Source organism: Salminus brasiliensis, chromosome 2 (genome assembly GCF_030463535.1).
Source record: "Salminus brasiliensis chromosome 2, fSalBra1.hap2, whole genome shotgun sequence".
Lineage (NCBI taxonomy): Eukaryota > Metazoa > Chordata > Actinopteri > Characiformes > Bryconidae > Salminus > Salminus brasiliensis.
Genome location: NC_132879.1, coordinates 48,053,388 through 48,078,433, shown reverse-complemented (window position 1 = coordinate 48,078,433; position 25,046 = coordinate 48,053,388). Strand labels below are relative to the sequence as shown.

General features: G+C 43.8%; 1 protein-coding gene across 2 annotated transcripts in view; it reads right to left on the bottom strand.

Moving 5' to 3' along the window:
- kcnd2 (potassium voltage-gated channel, Shal-related subfamily, member 2) overlaps positions 1-25,046 on the bottom strand; it is a 169,951-nt gene that overhangs the window by 4,566 nt on the left and 140,339 nt on the right. The window contains exons 2-5 of one of the 2 annotated variants that reach the window (XM_072673027.1): positions 9,986-10,148; positions 7,191-7,289; positions 4,563-4,658; positions 919-1,160 (exon numbers count right to left, since the gene is read on the bottom strand). In XM_072673027.1, the coding sequence (XP_072529128.1) occupies positions 919-1,160; positions 4,563-4,658; positions 7,191-7,289; positions 9,986-10,148 (600 nt within the window). The remainder of the gene's footprint in view (positions 1-918; positions 1,161-4,562; positions 4,659-7,190; positions 7,290-9,985; positions 10,149-25,046) is intronic. The other variant, XM_072673026.1, reaches the window with a different exon arrangement.

Here is a 25,046-nt window from a genome sequence, read left to right as displayed (position 1 = left end):
CGTACACTATACTTCCACGTACTATCCACTTTATTAGAAACACCCAACCTTTTCATTCACTTGCTGGCCACATCTATCTTCTAATTCAACATACTGGCTACTTTATTAAAACACTCGCCCTCTACTTCCTTGCGCTCTTAATTAGAAACACCTACCTTCTACTTTCACTCACTGGCCATCTTTTTTTTAGGTGATAAACCAAAGACGTTTATCAGCCTTTTGCAGATGGTGAAATGGTCAGAGTGGTGCTGAGCTCTGTATTGCTCTGTATTGCCTTGTTTACGTATCAAGTACTTTGTGATGGTTATCCATCAAAAAAGAAGGTGGAGAACCTTCAAATACATCCCGAACACTGACTGTGCATCCAGTGCATGACACTGCTCAGGCATTCAGCTCACAGATTCTACACAGACTGGAATTCAGCAGGCAGAGGTTGATCAATAACCAGCAAGAGACTAAAAGAATACACATCTCCTCACCCTGATTAAAAAGCATGCACACACACACACACACACACACACACTCTGACTGAAGAAGCTCTAGCTCACTCTCACCACCGGTATTATAAACACAGAGAAATGGAAGACTGTGGGAGGCTGAATAGACCCTGTCTTTGTGACTCATCTTCATTTAGTCAAGTGCCTCAACATCAGCTTCTCCAGTATGTGTGTGTGTGTGTGTGTTTGTGTGTGTGTGTGTTTCCATGTCTGCTGGAGTAGTTGTTGAAGAGGGCACATCTGCTGATGACTGACCTGCTGGCAATGTTGGCAAAATGCCAAAGTTAAATGCAAAAATGATGTGTATAAGTGTGTGTGTGTGTGTGTGTGCAAGGCTACATCTGTTGAAGAGCTCCAGCCTGCTGTTCTGGGCCTGCGTGTGTACGTCAGTGACTGTGTGTGTGTGAGTGTGTGTATGTACCTGTTGCTGAGCGGTCTCTCTCTGATCTGGATGGTGCTGAGCTCCTGCACGCTGCCACGGCGCCCGGCTGTCATGTTGGAGTTGGGAACGTTGAAGCTCTTGCGTTTGTTCCGACGCGAGCAGCAGGAGGTGAGGCCGTGAGGAGAGGAGGAGGCGGAGGAGGAGCGCGAGGTGGACGGCTTCACCATCGACACCTCCATACAGCTCGTCTCATACGTCTGCTCGTCCACAAATTCGTGGTTCTGAAAGAGAGAGAGAGAGAGAGAGAGAGAGAGAGAGAGAAAGAGAGGAGTTGGAGATTGTGTAAAGAGAGAGAGAGAGAGATTGAAAAAGAGATAAGGAGAAGGATGAGGGAAGTGAAGTAGAGAAAGAGAATAAAAGAGAGAGAGTGAGAGAGACAAGGACAGAAGTTAGGGGGGGAAAGGGGAATTAAGAGAGAAAGAGGGGAAAAAACAAAGAGAGGCAAGCAAAAAAAAGAAAGCAAGAGCGGTGTGAAAGAGGTAATGAGAGAGAGGAGGGGACAGAAAAATAAGGGCAAGGAAAAGGAGGGAGAAAAAAGGAGAGAGGAGAGTGGGAGAGGAAAAGAGAGAGAGAGAAAGTGGGTGAGAATAGGGGTAGAGAGGAGGGGTAGAGAAAGAGAGATAAAGAGAGGGAAGGAGGGAGAAACAGGCCAACAGCAGGAGAAAGGGTTGGAGTCTCCAGCTGGACAAGCACTCTACACTACACCAACAGAGACCTTGGGCAAAACATCTAACTCCATCAGCTAACTGTCATTAATGTACATTCTTGTTTTGCAAAGAGGAAAAAAACATCCTTTTTGTGTCTTTGTTTTTGTGATTTTTTATATAAAAATAAATGTAAAAAAAGTTGAAAGTGTATATTGTCCCTGTCACTCAAAAATGTTATATCTCCAAAACGGCAACTTTACAGGAGAAGAAAAAACTGGCTTTCCATTTCCAATGGAATCCAATATAAAAAGAATTGATTTAGTCCAAGTCATTTTGGAGGATTTCTATTGGTCCATTATACTGTATTGGTACACAGTATAAAGCTACTCATGTTGGGACAATGGTTAAAAACTGGAGATAAAAAGAAAAAAGGAAGGAAAGCATGTTTGGTTCCACAGTTTCACTCAAACATTTGATAATAATTAATAAAAATGACACAATACTGCACACCCCTAGACTTGACAGGGTTAATGATGCCAAGAAGATCAAATACAAATGCAAAAAAGAGAAATCATCTCACATCTTGTCCAGATATTAACCCCTTAACACAGGAATGCTTATTACACACTAAGGTGTATTACTTAGTAACTACAGGGGCTTCTGTACAAACTGGTGGGGCTATTCTTTGGTAATAGAAGTTTGTGATAACACTTTCGGCCTATTGATGGGCCATAGGCTTTTTAAGGGGTTAAATCATAACTTTCCAGCATAAAACAACCCTGTCTGAGGGAGAATGTTCTCATGTCAATGCAAAAGGGATTTTTGCAGCAATCCCATTGGTCTGTACATCATTCATGTTTACACGGGGTAAAGGACAGCTGCTGTTTATATTTCTCATTAGATTTCATCATATTTGAAGTCATTTTATCTAGTGGAATGATTTCAGATTACAGCAAATGTGAAGAGAAAACATCTCTTTGACAACAGACATGCAGCAGATCTGAAATAACAACACATGTCAAAATACTGACATGCTGCATTGCAGTACACTTTCACCTGACCATTTAACCCCTTAACACTCCAAGGCTTATTACACACTAAGGTGTATTACTCTGTAGCTACAGGGACTTCTCTACAAACTGGTGGGGCTATTCTCTGTAATAGAAGTTTGCAATAACACTTTCGGCCCGTCTGCAGGCCCGTCTGCAGCCTACATGGGCTGTTTAAGGGGTTGACATCATAATTGATGCTTGTCACATCCTCTCGTGCCTCCCTCCTAGTCCGCACGGAGTAAAATCCCCACCATGAACTACTAACACCAGCTACTGAACACAGCTCAAATCAGTCCGAGACAAACAAGCCCTGTCTGTAAAAGAAACATCAAGGCTTGTCAGTAATCCGACCCAGCCTAAATGGAGATCACAGAAAGTCCCTGAGCTCCGATGCGTCTTGGCTTTGGCCGCGTCCCAAACGAGCCTCCAGTGCCTCGGCCGTACCCTCGGCAGGACAGAGGAATTTTCCATTCAAACGTCTCGAGCTGTGCCCCAGATAGGGAAGCGCGGGTCATGGCCCACGTTGCAGCGAGTCTGGCTGGCAGAGGGAGACACTAACTGTCATTTTCTTGGCAGCAGCTTCCTAACAAGGTCTCCCGAGACGGAGCGTTCATTTATGGCTGCAGGAGCCAAGCGCGCCGCGGATTAAAACAAACACAGACGGGCCCCTGCTCTTTGTAAATGCGCCGTATTAAAAGGTTCCTGAGGATATTTAAGGAAACGCTATTGCCTGACTAAATGAAGTCATATATGGGGAATTGAACAAATGTGATTCGACAGCAGTTATAAATGATGAGTGCGAATAATGTTTATCGCAGGCAGAGGTATTATCTTAAGGACTCGGCATTCTCCAGGCGGAATAAAGAGGAAGAATATTATGGGAACAGCTGCCAGTTTTGTACTGGGTCAATCCATCAATCCTGCATAAACAAGTCTTATGCCAAAGGAAAAGTAGAGAGAAAGGAAGAAGGCCAGAGAGAGAGACATATTGCGCGAGAGAGAGATTGTAAAAGCGAGATTGTGCTGCTTCTGCTTAATTTGGTGGTGGGCATGAAACTTCTTTAAAAAATTTGAATCATTTAAAACACTTTGCTGAAATGATTCATTCCTTCTGAAAAGTTTCCTGGTAGAGAAAGTGTTTATTGTGATGCTCGCTCATTCCTTTAAAGGAACATTATGCAGTATTTTTAGCTTATAATAAATAACACCTCTTATTGATGGTACACCAATTTGCTATAGGGAGAAAAGCATCTCTGTCACTCCAGGCCCAGAATGCTGCCACTGTACTATGTAACTTTTATGGACAACAAGACCACAAGCTCTTTGGAGAGCTGCATATCACTTTACAGCACATGTGACGCACCACCAACTATGGGTCTTCAACTATGAATAAGATGAAGGCAGCTCAGTGTGGACATCATGGCAGAAGCATGGAAGAGACTCAAGAAGACATTGTTGGAGGATGAGAAACAGAGAGAGTGGCCAAGGATCTATTTCTGCTCCAGGATAAATGGACCAATAGAAGTGCTCCAATTGTTTTTATTTATTTGGCTTTCATAGAAAGTTAACCCCATAAAAAGTCTATGGACCGCCGGCAGTAAACACAACTTCCAGGAATTCTTCCAAGAATTCCAACATTTTAAAATTGGAACTTTTCGTTTGGCTGAAAAACGACGCAAGGAAATACTCCGAACGATATGCAACTATAGACAATTCTTTTTTAAGACAACCACAAACCATCTTGAAGCTTGAAGTGTTTAAACTTGAACAGGAACTCACGTATAGGATGTTCATTGGCACTCTCACTTCACTGGTTTAACTGGTTCAAAGTTTCAGAAAGCCTTGTTTCTGCCATCCAATGGATTTCTAAGCTTTTTTTAATACCATAACCCAAACACACACATACACACATGCACACACTTACTGTTGTCTTTTCCAGGCAGTGTAGTAGATGATGATGCTGGGTCTCGAAGGTGGGGTTCACCTTACAAACCAGCGCCTTCCCTGCTTCCTTTGATGCCTTATAGGAGAGACAAAACAAGGCAAAACCTCATCAGCCAATCATCACACGCGAAGGCAGAGGAAAACAAGAGAGAGAAAGGACAAGAACGTGGGGACAGTAAGGCTAGGGCTCTCACAACGCTCCAGCAACTATTTGAACGTTGTGACAACATTAGACTGTGTGCCACTGTGCCTGTCTCATTCTCTCCAGGTTACAACTGTGACGGATGGCTCCCGGTTCAAACACAGCGGACAGCAGACGCACGGTAAGGGCAGTGCGTGTGTACAGGAGTGTAGTGCGGAATGTATTTCTGTAGGCGTAATGAGTCAGCTGGCCTCCACAGCCAGAAAGACTTGGTGTATTTGGGTAACGCAGAAGTGCGTACGGAAAGCACACACAGAAAGCATGTCTGTTCAGTCAGAAAGAAAGGTAATAATTGTGGAATCTGCGTTGCTTGAATGCAGCGTTCTCTTCTTACAGCGATACAGCAATGAGAGTCTGGAGCATGAGTGTATGACGGGGTATTCTATTCCAGTGGAGGGCTGGGTTCCAGCACAGTTTACTGACACATCTGAGTCGACACATCTGTAAAACAGCAGGTTTAGCAGATGTGCTCAGATCAGGGAAATCAGCAAGCTATGCTGCAGTCCAACCCTCCAGGAGTGGAACTAGAAAGCCCTGGTATGTGATGTCCATTTACACTCAAGGAAATGTGAAAGTGTCTGCTTGATTTGAACCTTGAGGGCCACCGTACTCTTTTCAAACCCTTCATTACCTCAAAGCAGGACTCTATATGACAAGAGCCCCAAGACCAAAGCAGGAGTATTTACTGAACGTCAGTTTTAATGCCTACAGGCCATCCTCACAGACGCCCAGTCAACACTCTTTGAGGCCTCCTAGTCACACTGGCCCTGACCCGCCACCCCTCCCCAGTTTAGATGCTGGCCAATCAATGACATGCAGCTCAGACATTCTCATTCCTCCATGGGATGGGATCCATGATGCGTTCGGATGATGCCGTGAAAAGATCACTCAAAAATGCATGTTATAAAATGCATGGAGCACAGGTAAGTAGTAGTAGTAGTAGAAGCAGTAGAGAAGGCAGGAAAAAGAAGGAGGAGAAGGAGAAGGAAAAAGGGGAGTCACTGAGAGATGGAAGGATACGTTGCAGTAAAGGAGTGGTGGCCCAACTGATGGGCGTGGCCCCTGAGGTCACATGATTAGTGTTACATGACAGTAGGTCACTAGGAAAGAGATGCAGACGTCAAGGTGCGAGAGAGAATATGGTCGAGGGTGAGAATAAATTCTGTACTGGAGAGAGAAAGAGAAAATGAGAGAGAGAGACTGACAAACAGACAGAGAGTCAAGGACAGACCTTTAGCAGAGAAATGGCATCATCAACCATCTGCAGACCAGGAGAACCATAGCAGATCTCCCCAGGTGACCCACTCATTATTCCATGAAGAATTACCTGTAACTACCTACACTATATTGACAAAAGTATTGGGACACACCTCTTAATCTTTACTGAGCTACATCTGGTTGCAATGCACCCTGATTACACTAGCTAAACAAAAGACAATTTCAAATGCAAGAATGAGGAGTATGGACAAAAGTATTGGGACACCTGCTCATTTATTTTTTTCTTCTGAAATCAAGGCCACTAACAAAAAGCTGATCCTGCTTTTGTTGGATTAACTATCTCTACAGTCCAGATTATGGCTTTCTACTAGACTATAAAGCATTGTTGTGAGGATCTGATTGAATTCAGTGAGAAGAGTGTTGGTGAGGTCAGGATGTTGGATGATCACCACCCCCACCTCTCCAAAAAAACTCATCCCAAAAGTACTGAATGGGGCACCATCATTCTAGAGAACCCAGTTCCACTGCTCCACAGCTCAAGGCTTTATACCCCTCTATGCCTGGCATTTGCACATCTCTGTCAACAGCGGGTACAACTAAAAGTGGCTGAATGCATTCACTGGTAGGGGTGCCTTAGGGCACATGCTTGCAGCTAACTGAATGATCCTACTGAATGAAGCTATCCTAGGCAGCTAACTGAATGATGAACTAATATCATACTTGGCTATGGAAGGTGCTGCTGGTTCTCTGGGTCTGTAGATGAATGTATCTTGAAGTTAGTGAAGAAGAAGATGAAGAAGACCAAAGAAAGCTAACAGAGATGGAAAGAGGGGATGAGCAAGTGAGGGTGAATGTAAGAGAGAAAGGGTAATAATGGAGGAGAGGGCAGAAAGAGAGAGTAAGAGGTTTAGACTTGTGCACACAAAGTAAGTAAGAAAGAGAGAGAGAGAGAGAGATAGATAGATAGATAGATAGATAGATAGAGAGAGATAGAGAGAGAGAGAGAGAGAGAGAGAGAGAGCAGTTAGACACCACAAAAGCGTTTGGATGGAGGCAGCCCTGCCAGACCCTCGGCCCCTGGCGGAAAGGTGAACAGTTCAGGGGGAAGAGGGTCCGCATGCACCAGCACCAGCCCGCCATGGCACGGCAATGTCCCAGCACCAGAGACCCCGCGGTTTCCACGGTTACCTCCTCCTCGGCGTCAGCCAGCAGCCCATTGCGTTTGTACTGCAAATAAGCGTTAGCACCCCCGCTCTTCGCCGCACGAATTCTAGCAAGCCTGGTTTTCTGTTCGGACAAACACACACGGGCGTTTAAGCCGAGCACTCACTCCTTGGAGGTCACCTGTATGTGCGTCATATTGAGTCTGTGTGTGTGTGTTTCTCAGTGGTTAGTGAGCATGCTTAGGTGAAACGAATGAATGCAGGAATGTTCCTGGCAGGTTCTATACCACCCAGAGATGGTAGCAAGGACATCTTGAGCTCTCTCTTTCTCCTCTTTTCTATCCCTCTCACTCCCTTTTTTCCATCTTTTTCCTTTTCTGTCCTTTCCCTGCTTTTTCTTCTCCTTCCCTTTTGTGTGTCTTTCTCTCTCTCTCTCTTTAACCACTCTCTACCCCTCTTTTCTCTCTGTCCCCCACCCCCTCCTTACTTAACAGCAAAAACAGATTGTTGTTTAAAAAAAAGCTGACTTGTCTGTGTGTGTCTTTCTGTGTCTGAGTGTGTATGAGAGTGTGTGAGTGTGTATGAGTGTGTGTGTTCTGAAGGGGATAGTGACATTAGGCCTATGTCTCTTATGACTCGTCTGGACGCACAGGGAGATGAAGGGCAGTTGAACATGCAGCGAGCACATGAGTGTGTACACTGATGCAGCTCAGCATACTCATCAACCCCAAAGGAACTGACATTCCTGAAGACACTACAACTCTATTATCATCTACTGCTCTGTTCTGCTCAACAGCTCTATTCATCTCTACTGCTCTGTCCTCCCCTACAACTCAGTCCTCCTCTCCAGCTCTATTCTCCTTTACTGCTCTGTTCTCCTCTCCAGCTCTGTTCTCCTTCATAGCTCTGTTCTCCTCTACAACTCAGTCCTCCTCTCCAGCTCTGTTCTCCTTCACAGTTCTGTTCTCCTCTACAGCTCTATTCTCCTCTACAGATGATTTCTTCTCTACAGATGTGTTCTTCTCTACAGCTCTGTTCTCCTCTACAGCTCTATTCTCCTCTACAGATGATTTCTTCTCTACAGATGTGTTCTCCTCTACAGATGTGTTCTCCTCTCCAGCTCTGTTCTCCTCTACAGCTCTATTCTCCTCTACAGATGTGTTCTCCTCTACAGATGTGTTCTCCTCTCCAGCTCTGTTCTCCTCTACAGCTCTATTCTCCTCTACAGATGATTTCTTCTCTACAGATGTGTTCTTCTCTACAGCTCTGTTCTCCTCTACAGCTCTATTCTCCTCTACAGATGATTTCTTCTCTACAGATGTGTTCTCCTCTACAGATGTGTTCTTCTCTACAGCTCTATTCTCCTCTACAGATGTGTTCTCCTCTACAGATGTGTTCTTCTCTACAGCTCTGTTCTCCTCTACAGATGTGTTCTCCTCTACAGATGTGTTCTTTTCTACAGCTCTGTTCTCCTCTCCAGCTCTGTTCTTCTCTACAGCTCTATTCTCCTCTCCAGCTCTGTTCTTCTCTACAGTTCTATTCTCCTCTCCAGCTCTGTTCTTCTCTACAGCTCTATTCTCCTCTACAGCTCTGTTCTTCTCTACAGCTCTATTCTCCTCTACAGCTCTGTTCTTCTCTACAGCTCTATTCTCCTCTCCAGCTCTGTTCTTCTCTACAGATGTGTTCTCCTCTCCAGCTCTGTTCTTCTCTACAGATGTGTTCTTCTCTCCAGCTCTGTTCTTCTCTACAGATGTGTTCTTCTTTACAGCTCTGTTCTCCTCTCCAACTCTATTCTCCTCTACAGATGATTTCTTCTTTATCGATGTGTTCAACTCTACAGCTCTGTTCTCCTCTCCAGATCTGTCCTCCTCTACAGCTGTGTTCTTCTCTCCAGCTCTGTCCTCCTCTACAGATGTGTTCTTCTCTACAGATGTTTTCTACTCTACATCTCTGTTCTCCTCTCCAGCTCTGTTCTCCTCTTCAGATCTGTCCTCCTCTACAGCTGTATTCTTCTCTACAGATGTTTTCTACTCTACAGCTCTGTTCTCCTCTCCAGCTCTGTTTTCCTCTCCATCTCTGTCCTCCTCTACAGCTCTATTCTCCTCTACAGATGTGTTATTCTCTACAGTTCTATTCTCCTCTACAGATGTGTTCTCCTCTACAGATGTGTTCTTCTCTCCAGCTCTGTCCTCCTCTACAGCTCTATTCTCCTCTACAGATGTGTTCTCCTCTACAGATGTGTTCTTCTCTCCAGCTCTGTTCTCCTCTCCAGCTCTGTTCTCCTCTACAGATGTGTTCTTCTCTACAGCTCTATTCTCCTTAATAGCTCTGTTCTTCTCTACAGCTCTGATCTTCTCTACAGCTCTGTTCTCTTCTACGGCTCTGTTCCTTTCCACCCTTTTACTCATCTTAACTTAAATTAAAGTAACATTTCTGTTCTGTCTGTTCTCTGTGTAACACACCCTGTAGAGGATGAATTCTGGGCCTTCACTGCCCCACTGAGTGACTGTCCCAGGGAGGCTGAAGCTAACTTATCACACACACACACTTACATCTAGGTCATGCATATCTTGTGTTAATGACGATCCCTGCATCTCTCTCTTATGATGTTTTCCTGACACATTGCATGCTGTGGGAAAATGTATATGTGTGTGTGTGTGTGTGTGAGAGAGAGAGAGAGAGAGAGAGTATATGATCTTGAATTCTTTTGTAGGTAAACCTTTGTGTCCCAGCCAAACTTCTATATACAGATACAGTTATTCCTGAGATGTCCAATGTCATGACCCCGTGTGGGGGGTGGCCTGGTGGGCAGTGTTGTACCTTTTGTGCGCGCCGTTTCTCGGCTCGCTGGCTCTGGTGGTAGATGCGGCTGAAGTTGGACACAATGACAGGCACAGGCAGTGCGATCACTAACACTCCACTAAGAGAGCAGATAGAGCCAAAAATCTTCCCCACGATTGTCTTTGGAACCATGTCTCCATACCTATAACACACACACACACACACAGGGGGGAGAGAGAGATTCATTACAGGCTCAGTTGTAATTCCACATACCACACAGAACTACAGTAATTTATTACCCAGCTTTGGAGATGCCAATAAAGTACAGTGAATCAGAGCGACAGAGAGAGAGAGAGAGAGAGAGAGAGAGAGAGAGAAAGAGAAAGAGAGAGAGAGAGAGAGAGAGAGAGAGAGAGAGAGAGAGAAGAACAGAAACATTTCATACATTTATAACTGTCTTATAACTGTCCTCTGGGTCACTGTTTAATTTACGTACAACCGACAGATCCGTGCCACACCATCCCAGTCAGTTCCATGGCAAAATTCCCATTTAAAGAAAACAATGACTGGAAGTTAGATTTACTGCATAACATGTATTTACCTCATGTTGTACATAAATGGAGTTAAGAAAGACCAACATTTTGGGAGTAGCTACATGCCTGAAGACCCTCCTCACTAATCCAACATCCTATAAATTCCATCTCTACCTTCTTCACATGTCCATGAAAGGGCTTTGCAACCCTCCATCACCCGTCTCCTCCCTTTTAACCCTTCATCTATCATACTGGGCTCCACTTATCAGAGAAGGGACTGGATTATCTGAGTTATTTAGAGAGAGAGAGAGAGAGAGAGAGAGAGAGGGAGAGGAATGAGAATAAGAAGTGAGAACGATAGATTCAGAAAGAGACAGGTAGAGAATCAGAGAGAGAGAGAGAGTGAGAAACAAAGAAAGAGAGAGAAACAGAGAGAGACAGACAGAGACAGAGAGACAAAGAGAGAGAATGAGTGAAAAGGAGAGAGAGAGTGAGTGTATGTGTGTGTGTGTGTGTGTGTGTGTGTGTGAGAGAGAGAGAGAGAGAGAGAGAGAGAAGAGAGAGAAAGACAAAGATGAGAACGATAGGTGAAGGAAACAGAGGGAAAGGGACAGGAAGAGAGGCAGAGAGGAGAGAGAGAGAACTGAGGGATATATAATAGGAAAAAAAGCATGTGACAGGGAGAGATGCAGAGAGGAGAAAGACAGGGTGAGAGACAGAGAGAGAGTGAAGGTGAGAAGGCGAGAGAGACACACAGAGAGAGTGTGACAGAGAGAAAGATGAAGTGGAAATGATACAGTGTGTAAATTCTCAGAGTAATAAATGTAATAACACTGTAATTAGATCAGCCGCTAAAATAATCAGTCTGCTTGAACACAGCATTCCTTAAGCAGTATCTATAGGCTTGCCGCTCAGCATAACCATCATTTACTTTTTAGAAATCTGTGCTGTAATCCACAGCGGCTAGCGCAGTGTCTGTGTCTCAGAGCATTGCTGGCTATCACCACTGGGAGGCAGCAGAGAGCCACTGAGCGCCAGTCAAACCCACTTCCCCATCTGTTGCTGTTTTTCGGGGTTTGATGGCTCTCTTAATCTGACTCCAGGCCTCACTCTTCTGAGAGCACTCAAAATGAAAAAGGACAGAAATAAATAAACAAATTTTTTCTTTTTGAGGAGCAAGATATAAAACCCAAAATGTGTGGCTGTGTGTGTGTGTGTTCGAGAGAGATAGAAACATAGAGAAGAACAGAGAGAGAGAGAGTGAGAGAGAGAGAGAGAGAGAGAGAGAGAGAGAGAGAGAGAGAGAGAGAGAGAGAGAGACGGCTATTTCTGGCCTACTTCCGCTTTCTCTGCCCTTAAAACAGACATGTTTCATTCATAATTAGGCACCAAGAGGCTGTGATCACACAAGCTCGTATCGCTCCCACAACGCGCTGTGTGTGACGGCAGAGTGTCACTGTGGGAACACACACAAACACACACTCCTTCTGTTATGCCACCCCCTTTTCTTGCTCACAGCGACTGTCAAAGAGGAGCTATTGAGAGAACCACTCTAACCAGCCTGAGCTTACCTACTACTCTTCTGAAGCAGTGCGATAGCGGATGTCACCAGAATCCCACAGAATCCCACTTGGAAGGAGAACAGTTCCCAGTCTGTAGTCTCTAGGTTAGTCTACTTGGAATAACACGGACCACTGAAGCAAATGGATGTTTGAATGGCGAATTATGAAATATGCATTATCCTAGGTGGAGCTTCCCACCTGAGCTCTGATGACTATTCCAGAGAGAAGCAGCTCACATGCACTGGCATCACGGAAGTGACCCATGACCCCACAAACAGCTCATGCTTTCTCACACAGACCAAAGGCTCGCCTGGAATTTTAAGCAGAGTGAGGCATGATGTGACTGACAGAAGCAGTGCTATGTTTGTCACTTGTGTAAAAGTGAGTTACTCTCACTGGCAAATGGAAGCGTGTTTTGCTGGCAAATTTAGTTTGTTGTTCAGATTAAATTCAGTACTCTGGGAAGCCTGCATATCATTTTATGAGATTTGTTTAAGTCTAGATTCCATTTTTTCAGAGATGTGTGAACACAAAATCTGATCTTTTAAAATCTGATTCAAACCACTTTCATGTGTGCTTCTAGATCTGATACACATATGAAACATGGCAACGGGGCCACGATGACAATATTGTGTCTGATTGGATTCATGTGTTTAAAAAATTATCAGAGTTGTGTTCACACAAAGGATAGATATGGGTCGCTTATATTTAATTTCAGATCCAACCAAATTCAGATTCTGAATTCGACCTGCCAAAGTCTCATATTAGCACTCTGGGAAGACTGCAAATCACTGTACGAGGTTACAGCAGTGTGAACTACAGAGCAAAAATCAAATTTTTATTTAAATCCAGATTCTATTATTTTAGAGATGTGTGAGCACAAAAATCGGATCTTTTTTCATGTCTGATTCGAACCACTTGCGCGTCTAGATCTGATACACATATGAAACGTATCTATGGGACCACAATGACAATATCGTGTCTGACTAAATTTGGAATATAGCTGATGCTCTTATCCAGAGTGACTTACAAGGTTACTCGTATTACAGAGGTGGCCCAATGTAGTGTTAAGAGTCTTGCCCAAGGACTCTTATTGGTGTAGCAAAGCATAGTCACCCAGACCAGTAATTGAACCCCAGTCTCCCACGTGGCGAGGTAGCTCACTGGCAACTAGTGATGTTATCTGTTGCGCCACACCAACCACACCACACCTCACCAACACAATTCATGCGTTTACAAAAAAATAGCAGAGGTGTGTTCACACAAAGGATGGATATGGGTCACTTAGATTCAAATTCAGATCCAACCAATTTCAGATTCTGTTCAGCCTGCCAAAATGACATGTCAGAGTCATGCAAATCATTACAGAGTACAACAGTGTAACCTACTGACCGAATGTCGGATTTCTTTGCTTAAATGTGATACATCAAATTTATTACACATATTATTTATTCATTGACAGTGGCTGCCTTGATGGTAAGATCCGCGAAAGCTGGTGGTTTCCGTCCAGATGAGCATTCACACTAAAGTCTGATATGGATCATTCAAGTGTAAACAGTAAAGAAGAGATCCAGTAGATCCAGATTCAGCAAACATTCTGCTTCTGACCACCACAACTCTGGCCTCAGATCAGCGGTGAGAGAGTGTGTGACAGCACCAATGTGGCACAGCTCTTAAAGGGTGCTGAGAGGCTGTGGCACTCGCTAAGTGGAGGGTTTAATTGAATTACAGCGCGGCGGATACGCGCTCGGGGGCCCAATGAGATGCAGCCTCCAAAGACTGAGTGATAATTACGCACGGCACAGAGTCAACTTCTCCAATTAAACTCCTGTAATTAACTACGAGAGAGAGTGAGAGAAGAGAGAGAGAAAAGAGAGAGAGAGGGGAGAGTGAGAGAGATTAGGCCAAATCTTTTCTTTTTCTTCGTGTCCTGGGTGATCTTATTGTCTGCCCACTCTAAGCCCGTCAACGCCTTGTGAATACATCCTCATTAGCGCATCCGCGAGACAGAACAGTGGACGCTTCCAGAGGACAAATACGCAGTGCTTTGGACTGGCAGACAAAAGCTTCATTAAGGAGAACTAATAAAGTCCCTTGTAGGCTATTATGCTCATAATTAGATTTGTGTACATGATGAATATGTTGGTCACTGCTCACTAATGTCTACAGATTCAGATTTGTATGTGTGTGTGTGTGTGTGTGTGTGTGTGTGTATGTGTGTGTGGGACTCACTAAGAAGAAACATAAGAGCTCACAATTGCTCCCATATGGGGTACAATGAAACCATCTGACCTTGCTTTATGATGGTCACGTGGATGCATGTATGGATGAATGTGTGTGTGTGTGTGTGTGTTTTATATCTCCAAACTGCTCTGTGTCCAGTGCTATTAACAATGACAGCATCCTTATTAACCTTGATGACCCAAATGAATACACCAACACACACACAATTTGTCTTTCCTTACTGACCAACTGCACACTACAGCAGATTAAACATGGAAGAATCATCACACACACAGTACACTCTGGCCAATGACCGGACTTTGTTACAGCGCTAAAGGACAGATGCATGCATGTGCACACACAAAGGCAATCACAAACACACACACACATGCTTAGGGCAGCTGAAAGGACGCCACAGCTGAGGCATATGCTGGGAGCACCTTGAAGGCTACAATGCAATTACAATCCAATCAGGCAGCAGAGGAAACAGGTCATCAAAAGGCGTCCACCACCCGACAGTAAACAGCTTTACTGTTTACACATCCACACACCTCCACCCAACTATATGCAGATTATAAAGGATATGAAAGAAAGAGAGAGAGAGAAAGAGAGACAGATGGGCGAGAAAGAATAGCAGAAAAGCAGACACTCAATTTGTACACTAATCCTCAGATCAAATGTGTAGAGAAAACAACCTCCGTTCTACTCTTCTCATTTTCTACTTATACCCCAGTAGCTGAACTGGACTGTGATTGCTACTGGAATAAGGGAGACCTGGATTACAGTTTAAAATGCAGTTAAAAAGTAATTAGAAAAATGTCATTAATTGATTCAAATTAGATCAGCTGAGGATTTCTGTCTTATTTAAACCTCAGACATTAAGGGCGTTTTTGCACTTGTCCTAAATACAGAAGTCCGCACCCAGGACCAGTTCTGTGGTCATTTGGGCGAGGGGCTCATTATTACTGGCTTGCTTTCACACATAAAAATCCAAACACAAAACCAATCCCACAACCCCACCAGTATCTGCTTGAAGCAAACCCTAGACCACTGATTTCAGGAGGACTACAGGTTGGTTCTCTGGGCCACACCCAGGCTCGAAGACTCTTGCCCAGATGTACATAACTCTCAAAGCAAGTGCTTCTGGGTCTAGAAAAAAAAATGCTTAGTTTGGTTTGCTCTTGGTCTGGCAAGATCCAAAGAGCTCTTTGAGGCCTTCAAAAATTGGGATTATATCCTAAAATAATATTTTAGCCACATGTATTGAATACTGTTGGTCTCCGGTTTGTCAGACTGAAATGCCATTGCTGTGTGGAACGGAATATGCAAATTTGCTTATTGCGCTGCAATTATTACTGGTGTATCAGTTGTACTGGGAGGGGTTTTGGTTGTTGAATGTGTCTTGAAGAGACGGATGTGCCCACCCGCTGGCATAGGGTGTCCAAAGGTTTTCATACGTCATACTTTATCTACAGATATCAAATGTTGACATATGTTGTCCAAATTTCTTAATAAAGAACTTAACATGTAATGGGGTGTCCTTTTTTGGCCAAATCTGCCAGGATCCAACTCATCACGTCAGGCTTGAACGTCATTTCTCAATTACTTTCCAGCCCAGGCCGAATTGAAATTTCACGTCCACTTCTACACAGTCCGTCTCCAGAGCTTACAATCAGTCTGCTTCATTAGGATTCGTTGTGCTCGCTACTCAAGCACTGCACTTAACAAGCTTAACTAACACACGGCTCATTAGAAGACAGCAACGGTCACTGCGAGGTCAGCTTGGGTTAACTGAACTTTCTCTCTCTCACACACAAATACACACACACAGACAAAACTCTCTGTGTTTGTTGTCCCTTGAGCGTCCCCAGGTCCCCCAGAGGTTTCAGAAAGGGTGTGCAAGATGTGTATTCTTCTGAGACCTCCTAGAAAACACCTGTCACAACTTTACACACATACACACACACACATACTCCTGTGTAGTCAGGTTTACCCAGAAGACACAAACAGACACGCTACGTCTGCAGCCTGCCTAGCATTAATAAGCTTTTCTGGACCTGAAACCACACGCTCCACTCAGGGCTCCAAAATACCCAGTGGGTAAATGTCCAAATGACCGTTTTTTTGTTCAGCACTCAATTTCATCACTGAGTGGAAAGGCAACAAAGGAATTTAAAGCGGTTCCTTTATACAAGTGATGTCTGTCCGTGCTCCGATCCTTCTTGCCCACTGGTGCCTGAAACATCTCATAAGCAGCAGTAATGAGTAGGACAGAACTCCACGGCTTCATTAATGGCTGATTAAGTGGCTCTCATGCGTGAAGGGCACTATTCTTAGCTGCTGTAAGCCGTTGTAGTTTATTTTTGATTTTCATTTATTCTCTGTGTGAACGGCTCCCTAGAAGTATCTCCCCCTGCTGCCTACTTCTGCCTAGCTCCATCACCTAGTTCTCTCCTCAGTCCGCCTTTACACACATTAGTGAAATAATGGGTGGTTCTAAAGAGCTCACTGAATTCCAGTGTTGTGCTGTAATAGGATACCATTGTTGCAAGAAGTTATTTGGTGAGATTTTGTGCCTCCTAGATATATAGTTTTATTACTGAAAAGTAGAAGTGTTTGGGAACCACAGCAACTGAGCCACAAAGCGCCAGGCCATGTAAAGTAACATAGCAGGATGCAGAGGTGCATAGTTCATAAAAGTCATCAACGCTCTGCTGACTCGATAACTGCAGAGGTCCAAACCTGCTGTTAGAGCTGCAGAGAGGGACCACCTCCAGATCAATGCCTGTGGATTTAGACCGGATGTGATAAAAGCTTCTTCAGGTGTAATGTGTAGGTGTCTCAATACTTAGGGATGAGTTGGGGAGTTACTGATGAGGTGAGGTACCTCAGTAACCCCAATGTTCTGACCTCAATAACACTCTGAATTGTGGCTGAATGCAATACAAAACCTCACAGCACCAAAAAAAAAAATCTAGTAGAAAGTTTTACCTGGACAGTACAGACAGTTTCTCCAGCAAAAGCAGTATCAACTCTTTTTTTTTTAAAATACTCTTGATCTCAGAGAAGAAACAATGAATGAGCAAGTGTCCCAATACTTTTGTCCATATAATGTCCATGTAATAAGGTCAAAATCAATTTCTTGGCTGCAGTTTCTCATTCGATCGAATTGGGTTTTTGCTAATGTTCTGCACGGCTTGTCCAACCCAGCAACAGAAGCAAGGAAGGAATGCATTTGTGGGCGGAGCATAGAGAGGTTATTGCGTTCACATCGAGGACTGCGATACTTGGCACCACTCAATCAAATTCAGTTCAAGCCGCAGGGAGAGCCTCCGCTTTGCAGGAAGCGTTCCCTCAGGAGTGCCCTGACCCTCTTGAGAGCACGGTAGGATGCGCTGAGCCGGGAGATTGCAGGAAATGCGGGGGGATTTATGGTGGGCTCCGGCTCAGAGCTGGGTTCAGCAGGTGAGGTGCGATACACCGGGGAGGATTGCATGAAAGGCTTTTTGTGGATGCGGTATGCAGGAGCTTCATAAGAGCCCCCCACCTCCTCCTCCATCAATAATTCCCTCTATCCATTCCTCAATATCTCCCATGAATGCTGAACAATCTGTTTCATCTCCACTCGCTCTCTACACATCTCTCTTTTGCTCCCCCCTCTCTCTCCTCAGCTTTTTGTCTGAAAGCTCTCTCTATACATATATATATATATGTATGTGTGTGTGTGTGTTTGTGTGTGTGTCCCACTGCTTTATCTGAAAGCTCTCTATAAGTCTTTCTTTCTCTCTCTCTGCCTCCCTTTCACAAACACACACACACACACTCATACAAACACACACATGGTTGGAGTGGCTTTCTGCCTTTGCCAGTGTGTGAATCTAAAAAAAAAGACACACACACACACACACACACACACACACACACACACACACACACACACACAGTCAGCTCATCATTTCAATCCGTTGTCTCAGGATCATGACAGGTATGAGTCCTTGACCTGATAATCAATGATACACGTTGGCCTGTGCAATTCTGAGAGCGAGAGAGTGAGAGAGAGGAGGAGAGAAAGCGTGATGAAAAGATAGAGAGAGAGAGAGAGAGAGAGAGAGAGTCACACAGGAATGGCAGTTTGAAGATGATAACGCTCTTTTATCTTCTCTTCTAAGCCCTGGCGAATAGGCCATGGTCTGTCATCTGGCTGAATTGCAGCAGATCAATCAGAGATAATGTCCCACCTTCACTCCACTCCACTCAGCAAGAATACTGTCCCCTTACACATACTGCAGACACTGCCAGTAATGTCTGATTATCAATGCTTTACTGAAACAGGGCCTGCTTTCCTACAGGTGCCGTTTGTGTTTCCCTCACCATATACCATATGTCAGGATTACCTGTGACACAGGACAAGCATTTATGTTGGATATTTCTAAACTGGTGTGGCTCTCTATGTGGCGGAAGGGGCCATTACATCAGCACCACCTGCCCAATATTCAGTAGGTCCCTCCTGTGCCCCCACAACATGTCAGGGGCTCAGAAAGACCTGTGCAATCTGGCACAGAGATGTTAGCAGCAGGTCCTTTAAGTCATGTAAGTTGTAGGGTGAAGCCTCCATGGATAGAATCAATGAGCCATAAGTACCCATGACCCATTGGTGACTCATTGGTTGTCATTTTTCCTGGCCCACTTTTGGTAGGTACTGACCTCTGCATACCACAAAAAGCCTGCAAGACCTGCCTGAGGTTTTGGAGATGCTCTGACCCAGGGTTCTAGCCTTCACAATCTCTCAAAGTGACTCAGATTCTTATGCTTGACCATTTGTCACTTTCATCACCTTTTAAGAACCGACTGCTCACTTACCGCCTAATATGTAGATTCCAACCTTTGACAGACGCCAATGTAGATGATGAGTAATCAAAGGTTTCACTTGATTTGTCAGTGGTGGCAATGTTATGATTGATCAGTGTGTATATATACAGCCATTTGAAATTCAGTTAGTGTTTTAGCCTTTCCAAATCTGTCCAAGATCAGTTCTTCATGTGATCAATATTTCATAAAGTTTCTGTCATTTGAGAAGAACTCCAGCATTTTTCAGCCCAATCTCCATTTGTCACATCTGTAGCGATCTTTCATTTACAGCAGACAGTAATATGTCAGTACCAAGAAAAGGACAGAACATGTATTCACTTAAAAAATACTTACAATAGAAGCCAGTGGGGTGGTGTTTCAGCAACTGCCTATTGGCTTTTACTGTACGTTTTTCTTATTGGTTCGTTTATCAAATGTAGGTAAGTGCACTGAAATTGCTGTCTATGTAATACGTCCAACTGCTTATATGCTACAATTTCAACAGATAGAGATTCTGTTAAAAAACACTGAAAAATGCTTTTACGTTCTGGTGCTGGAATTTAACAGACACCAAGAACGGCTGGAGCGACAATGTGGAGAAAAGGAAGGAAATGTGTGTACAGTCCATATCATAAGATATGCCTAATTTCTATGGAAATATGTGTGGTTTCGTATCAGAATCATTTTTCCAAATGATAATAGTTCCACATGCTCTTTGAAAGACAACTGTGGAGTAAAATAATGTTCAACTTCCAGTTAAGCAAGTAATTAGCTTATATATAGCCCAGGATTTGCCTGTTACAATAGCATCACACTAACAGCGTTGTATTTAGGCTATAGCTAACACTCTTGTCGCTGAATGCAATCCACTCCTCACAGCAACGCTCTAAAATCTAGTAGAAATCTAGTCTAGCCTGGGCAGTAGAGACAGTTACTCCAACAAAAGCAGGAGTAACTCGTTTTTTAATACCCTTGATTTCAGAAGAAACGATGAACAAGCAGGTGTACCTCTGCACAGCGTTGTAGGTGATGTAAAGAGTGATGCTACGCGGTCACTACGGACATTTACTGAAGGCTGATGAAATTTGTGGGTCGGGCGTGCGCTGTGTACAGATGGAGGAAGAACAGGGCAATGCTGATGGGTGGGATTATGTGGTGTTATGACAATGACGAATGACGGTGGGGTGTGGGGTTGGAGGAGGGTCGTCATGAATGACATTCGCACACTGCACACACGACACACACGTAATCCAACCAATTAGAGCGATCACTCTCTCCTCCAGAGGCCCTTTAGAGTGAAGATTAATTGATCAATATCAGAGAGGAGAGGGCAGAGCAGGAGACGAGAGGAAAAGAGAGACTAATGATAATGAGTACCAAAATACACACTGGTCAGAAGTGCTCCTCCTAGCCAACCCACACAAACACACACACACACACACATATATATATATATATATAACAGACAGTTTTATCATACTGTATATTATAATGTCTTCTTCTCAAATACCATCATTTTTTACATTTGTTTATATGGCCGCCTACCTTACATTACACCAACCACATCATTAGAGCAACAGCCATAACCATTACATTAGCGGCCGTCCAGGTCCTGAGCTCTGCGTGCTGAACCCGAGCTCTGAGGCTCTGCGTATTTGTTTGTGTGATTTGCTTATAGCCTAAAGCTCTTCTGCTGTAATTGAAGTGTGTTTTTTTATGCAGTCTAAAAGAGCTTACATTTTAGCAAAAGCGCTAATCACCGCAATTATCATTGCATAGCTATTATGATGTTTGGACGTTAATAGGCCATATGGTAGCCCGGAGAGAGACCCAGCTAGCAGCGTGCAAAGGGAGGCAAAGGGTAATGCAGCAATCTCATGCCCAACACTGCATTAGAATGGTATTAGGCTGCTAATGCACTACAGTAGGCCTATGCACTTCCGTATAACGCCAGCTCATTGTGCATTCTTCTCTGCACAGGGGAGGGAAGGAGGCGAGCTGTACGCTAATAAGGCTACAGCTAACATTAACTCTAATGATCTGAGAAAACTATTACCAGCAAAGCGGACAAGGGCCCGAAAGGAGATGAGACGACATTAGAGGAACTAAGTACCTGTGACAGGTGTGTGTGTGTGGGGAGAGAGAGGTAAGGTACACAGAGCAGTACATTAACACACGCCCATGGAAACACTATGCTTAACGTTTCATAAACGGAACGGTGTAACGCTCATGCTTCATTTACGAAAATCCTTTATGACACCATGTACCTCTCTCTCTCTCTCTCTCTCTCTCTCTCTCTCTCTCGCTTTCTCTCACTTTCTCTCGATTGCCCTTTCTTTCACTTTTTTCCTTCTACTTTTCTCTCACATCTTGTTCCCTCTTTCTTATGTCTCCCTTTATCCTCTCTCTTCCTTACTCTTTCCCTCCCTATCACTAGTCCGCTCTATCTTTCTCTCACTTCTTGTTCTCTCTGTCTCTTTCTTTCATGAACCTCTCTTGTCCTCTCTCACTTTTCCTGCCCACCTTTCTCACTCGTTCTCTCTCTCTTTCTTGCCCTCTATCACTTTCCCCAGCCACCTTTCTCTTACTCTCCTCTCTCTTTCTTTCTCTAACCTCTCTCTTGTCCTCTCTCTTTTCCCTGGCATCTATTTCTCACTTCTCCTTTTCTCTCTCTCTCTCTCTCTCTCTCTCTCTCTCTCTCTCTCTCTCTCTCTCTCTCACACACACCTCTCTTTCTTTTTTCTTTCTTTTACCTTTACTTTTTCTTTCCACCCATCTCTCACTTCTCGTTCTCTCTCTCTCACTCCCTTTTCCCGCCCTCTATCACACTATTCTCTCTCTCTCCCCCCACACACAAACATCACATCTCTTTTGTGTCTCCCTCTTTTTCTCTAATGTATGTTTTCTCTTTCTTTTCTCATCTCTCTCTCCCGCTCTCTCTAGATTTCCCCTCCTCATTACCCCACTCTCTATCACTTCTCTCTCTTTTGCCTTCTTTCTAAATACAGCTAAATACATTTTGCCTATTTCTTCATCTCTCTCTCTCTCTCTCTCTCTCTCTCTCTCTCTCTCTCTCTCCCTCTCGCCCTGCAATTCACACTCTCCCCGTCTCTCTTTTTCTGCCATTAGCACACAGATAGGGTTAAAGTAATGGAGTGCCAATCCGCCCATCTGCCTGCAGGAGCTCAGCATGCTCAGACACATGTTCCTTTAATGAACGTGAATGTGCTCTGTCCATCCTTGGCGTCTGACCTTCAAATCACTGCGCTGTAAGAAAGAGCAGCTCTGGCTAGAAGTCATGAACACCTTCTCTTCTCTTTCTCATCCCTCGCTTTCTGATGGTGTTAAAACGATTAGAAGTATGGCAAGCCCAAGAGGTCAAATCAATGGGATGTCTCTGACATTATCACGGAGGAAAGCACTCTTATAGATTCAAAGGCCAACGTGAGAGGGAGAGAGGGAGGGAGAGAGAAAGGTGTGTGACGGTCAATGATAGCACAATGAGAACAGAGAGTCCATCACTGCAACATTGCTAGAGGTCACAGTACTGGCTGAACATATGTCAAATGTTATCACGCTGCTCTAACGTCCCTGGAATGTCCCTGGAACGTTGCGAGAATACAGAGGCAAGGTGTCCTGCTCTTTTCTACACTGACCTTCTCTACTCAATTCATCTGTATCTGTCTGCATGGGGAAGAGTTACACACACATGTGCACTCACAAACGCTACACTATGTGGACAAAAGTTTTGGGACACCTACAAATGTATTGTTACTTCTGAAATCAAGGGTATTAAAAAGAGTTTATTCTGCTTTTGTTGGTGTAACTGTCTCTACTGCCCAGGGAAGGCTTTCTTCTAGACTTTGGAGCATTGCTGTGAGGATTTGATTGCAATCAGCAATCAGACTATCAGACAAGTGCGTTAGTGAGGTCAGCATGTTGGATGACCATCAACATGACATCACACCTTATCCCCAACTCCCCAACTCATCCCAAAAGTATTGGATGGAGCACCATTAAAAACGAATAATGAATGTCCAGGTGTTCAGGTCTGTTGTGAAATATTCTTCATAGGATAAGAGCGTGAATAGCACCATTGACCCACACACAGCTTATATGCCAACACTGCTATCACTATGGCAACAATTACATGACTACATGAGGCCACTGGATGAGTAGAGCAGCTGTTTACACCAATATGATGTTTTATTTACCACAAATAATGGCATCACATGACTACATGGGGCCATTGATTGGGTACTGTAACTATGTACACCAATAAGTTGTTCTAATTACCAAGAATTATGACATCACATGACTACATTGGGCCATTGACTGGATGCTTTTTATTGACAGCACAATCATTGTTCTAGAATACTGACCCACACTACCCACAATGCTGTCTACACTGTGTCTGTAATTAAGAGTGTGTGAGTGTGAAGAACCATTACATCATATCTATTACAAACTTTGTTTAAAAAACCAACATCGTGTAAAGAGTGTACACACACACACACACACACATGCGCTGTCACATTCTCAATCATGAGGATTTTAAACATATGTACACTCACAAATACACTTCCATATATCGACACACACACAAACACACATACTGCTTATACAGACATACACACGCACATACTGTTTACACAGAAACCCACCTGCAGCATCACACTCTCAAGCAGAAGCATACACTAATGCTGTGTATACAATTACTTGTACACTCTCTCTCTCACACACACACACAGAGGCAGTTATTCTTCAGAGGTTTTGTACACAAAGTGTTGTTTGTCTAAATCCAGGTCTGGCTCACTCTCTCCTCACTAAGTCCTATTGATTCCTCCCTGTAGCTCTGGTGGGAAATACCACACATGCAAACATACACACACACACAGGCAAATGCCTGGGGAGAAGAAGGCAAAGAGCTGTCAAATCAGACAGTTTATGTCATTTGTTTTGGCCCTGAGTGCACGCATGCTCACACATACACAAACACACGGATTCCAAGACAGCCCCTATCAGAACACGATGGTAAATCAGTAGTACATCCGTGCACTTCTAAGGTCTTAAACTGCAGGAAACGGCACAGGTAAGAAATAAGTACAAATATTTCGATTTTAATTGATCCATTTAATAATGGAAATTGATCATTTGTCTGCTCACCTATGGCTACTCAGGGAGCGGCACATTGTTGTTAGTAAAACATCAGCGCCTGGGGTAGAGGGGGTTAAGTGCTGACCAGAAGTACTCAGTCAGTCCTCTCTTGTCCTCCTCTCCTCTAGTCCTCCTCTTCTGGTTGCTGGCAAACACCTTTACCACTGGGAGGTATATGAAAGCAGTACATCCAGTAGTTCTCATTATAATATTGTTTACTCAAATGTATTGCTACAATTTAAATACTTCTCAAAATCATTTTTATAATATCACATGGAGCTATTGCATCTAACTGCAACAGCAGATCATGTTGCTTGTTTTAAGAAATGGTCCTTGCCTCAATATCCATCTTATCTTACATACATACCTAATACCACTTATCCCATAAAACCATATTAAATATCAAACATTTTACATATATATTGTATGCATTCTTATAGAGTATATTGACTTACTTAGATATTTTCTTGCCATGATGTCATTTGTAACAATGCAGATGAATTGAATTGGCCTGATCTTCTTGTTCAACAGCCAGCCTATGATATGACTAATAACACACGTCATTACTGCAATGGTTCGTCACTGACTCTGATTAAAGCACCTAAAATGTCTTGTTGTTGTTGCTCACTGGGACAAAAACATGGTTCTGGAAAAAAGACCCTTCATTTATTCTTAAAAGTGTTTGGATGTTGAAGCAGCAGGCCCTCAAAAATCTCTGCTTTTCAACACTGATAGATCATCAGCCCAGCAGCGTTGCAGCTTCTACTGTGGAGTAGC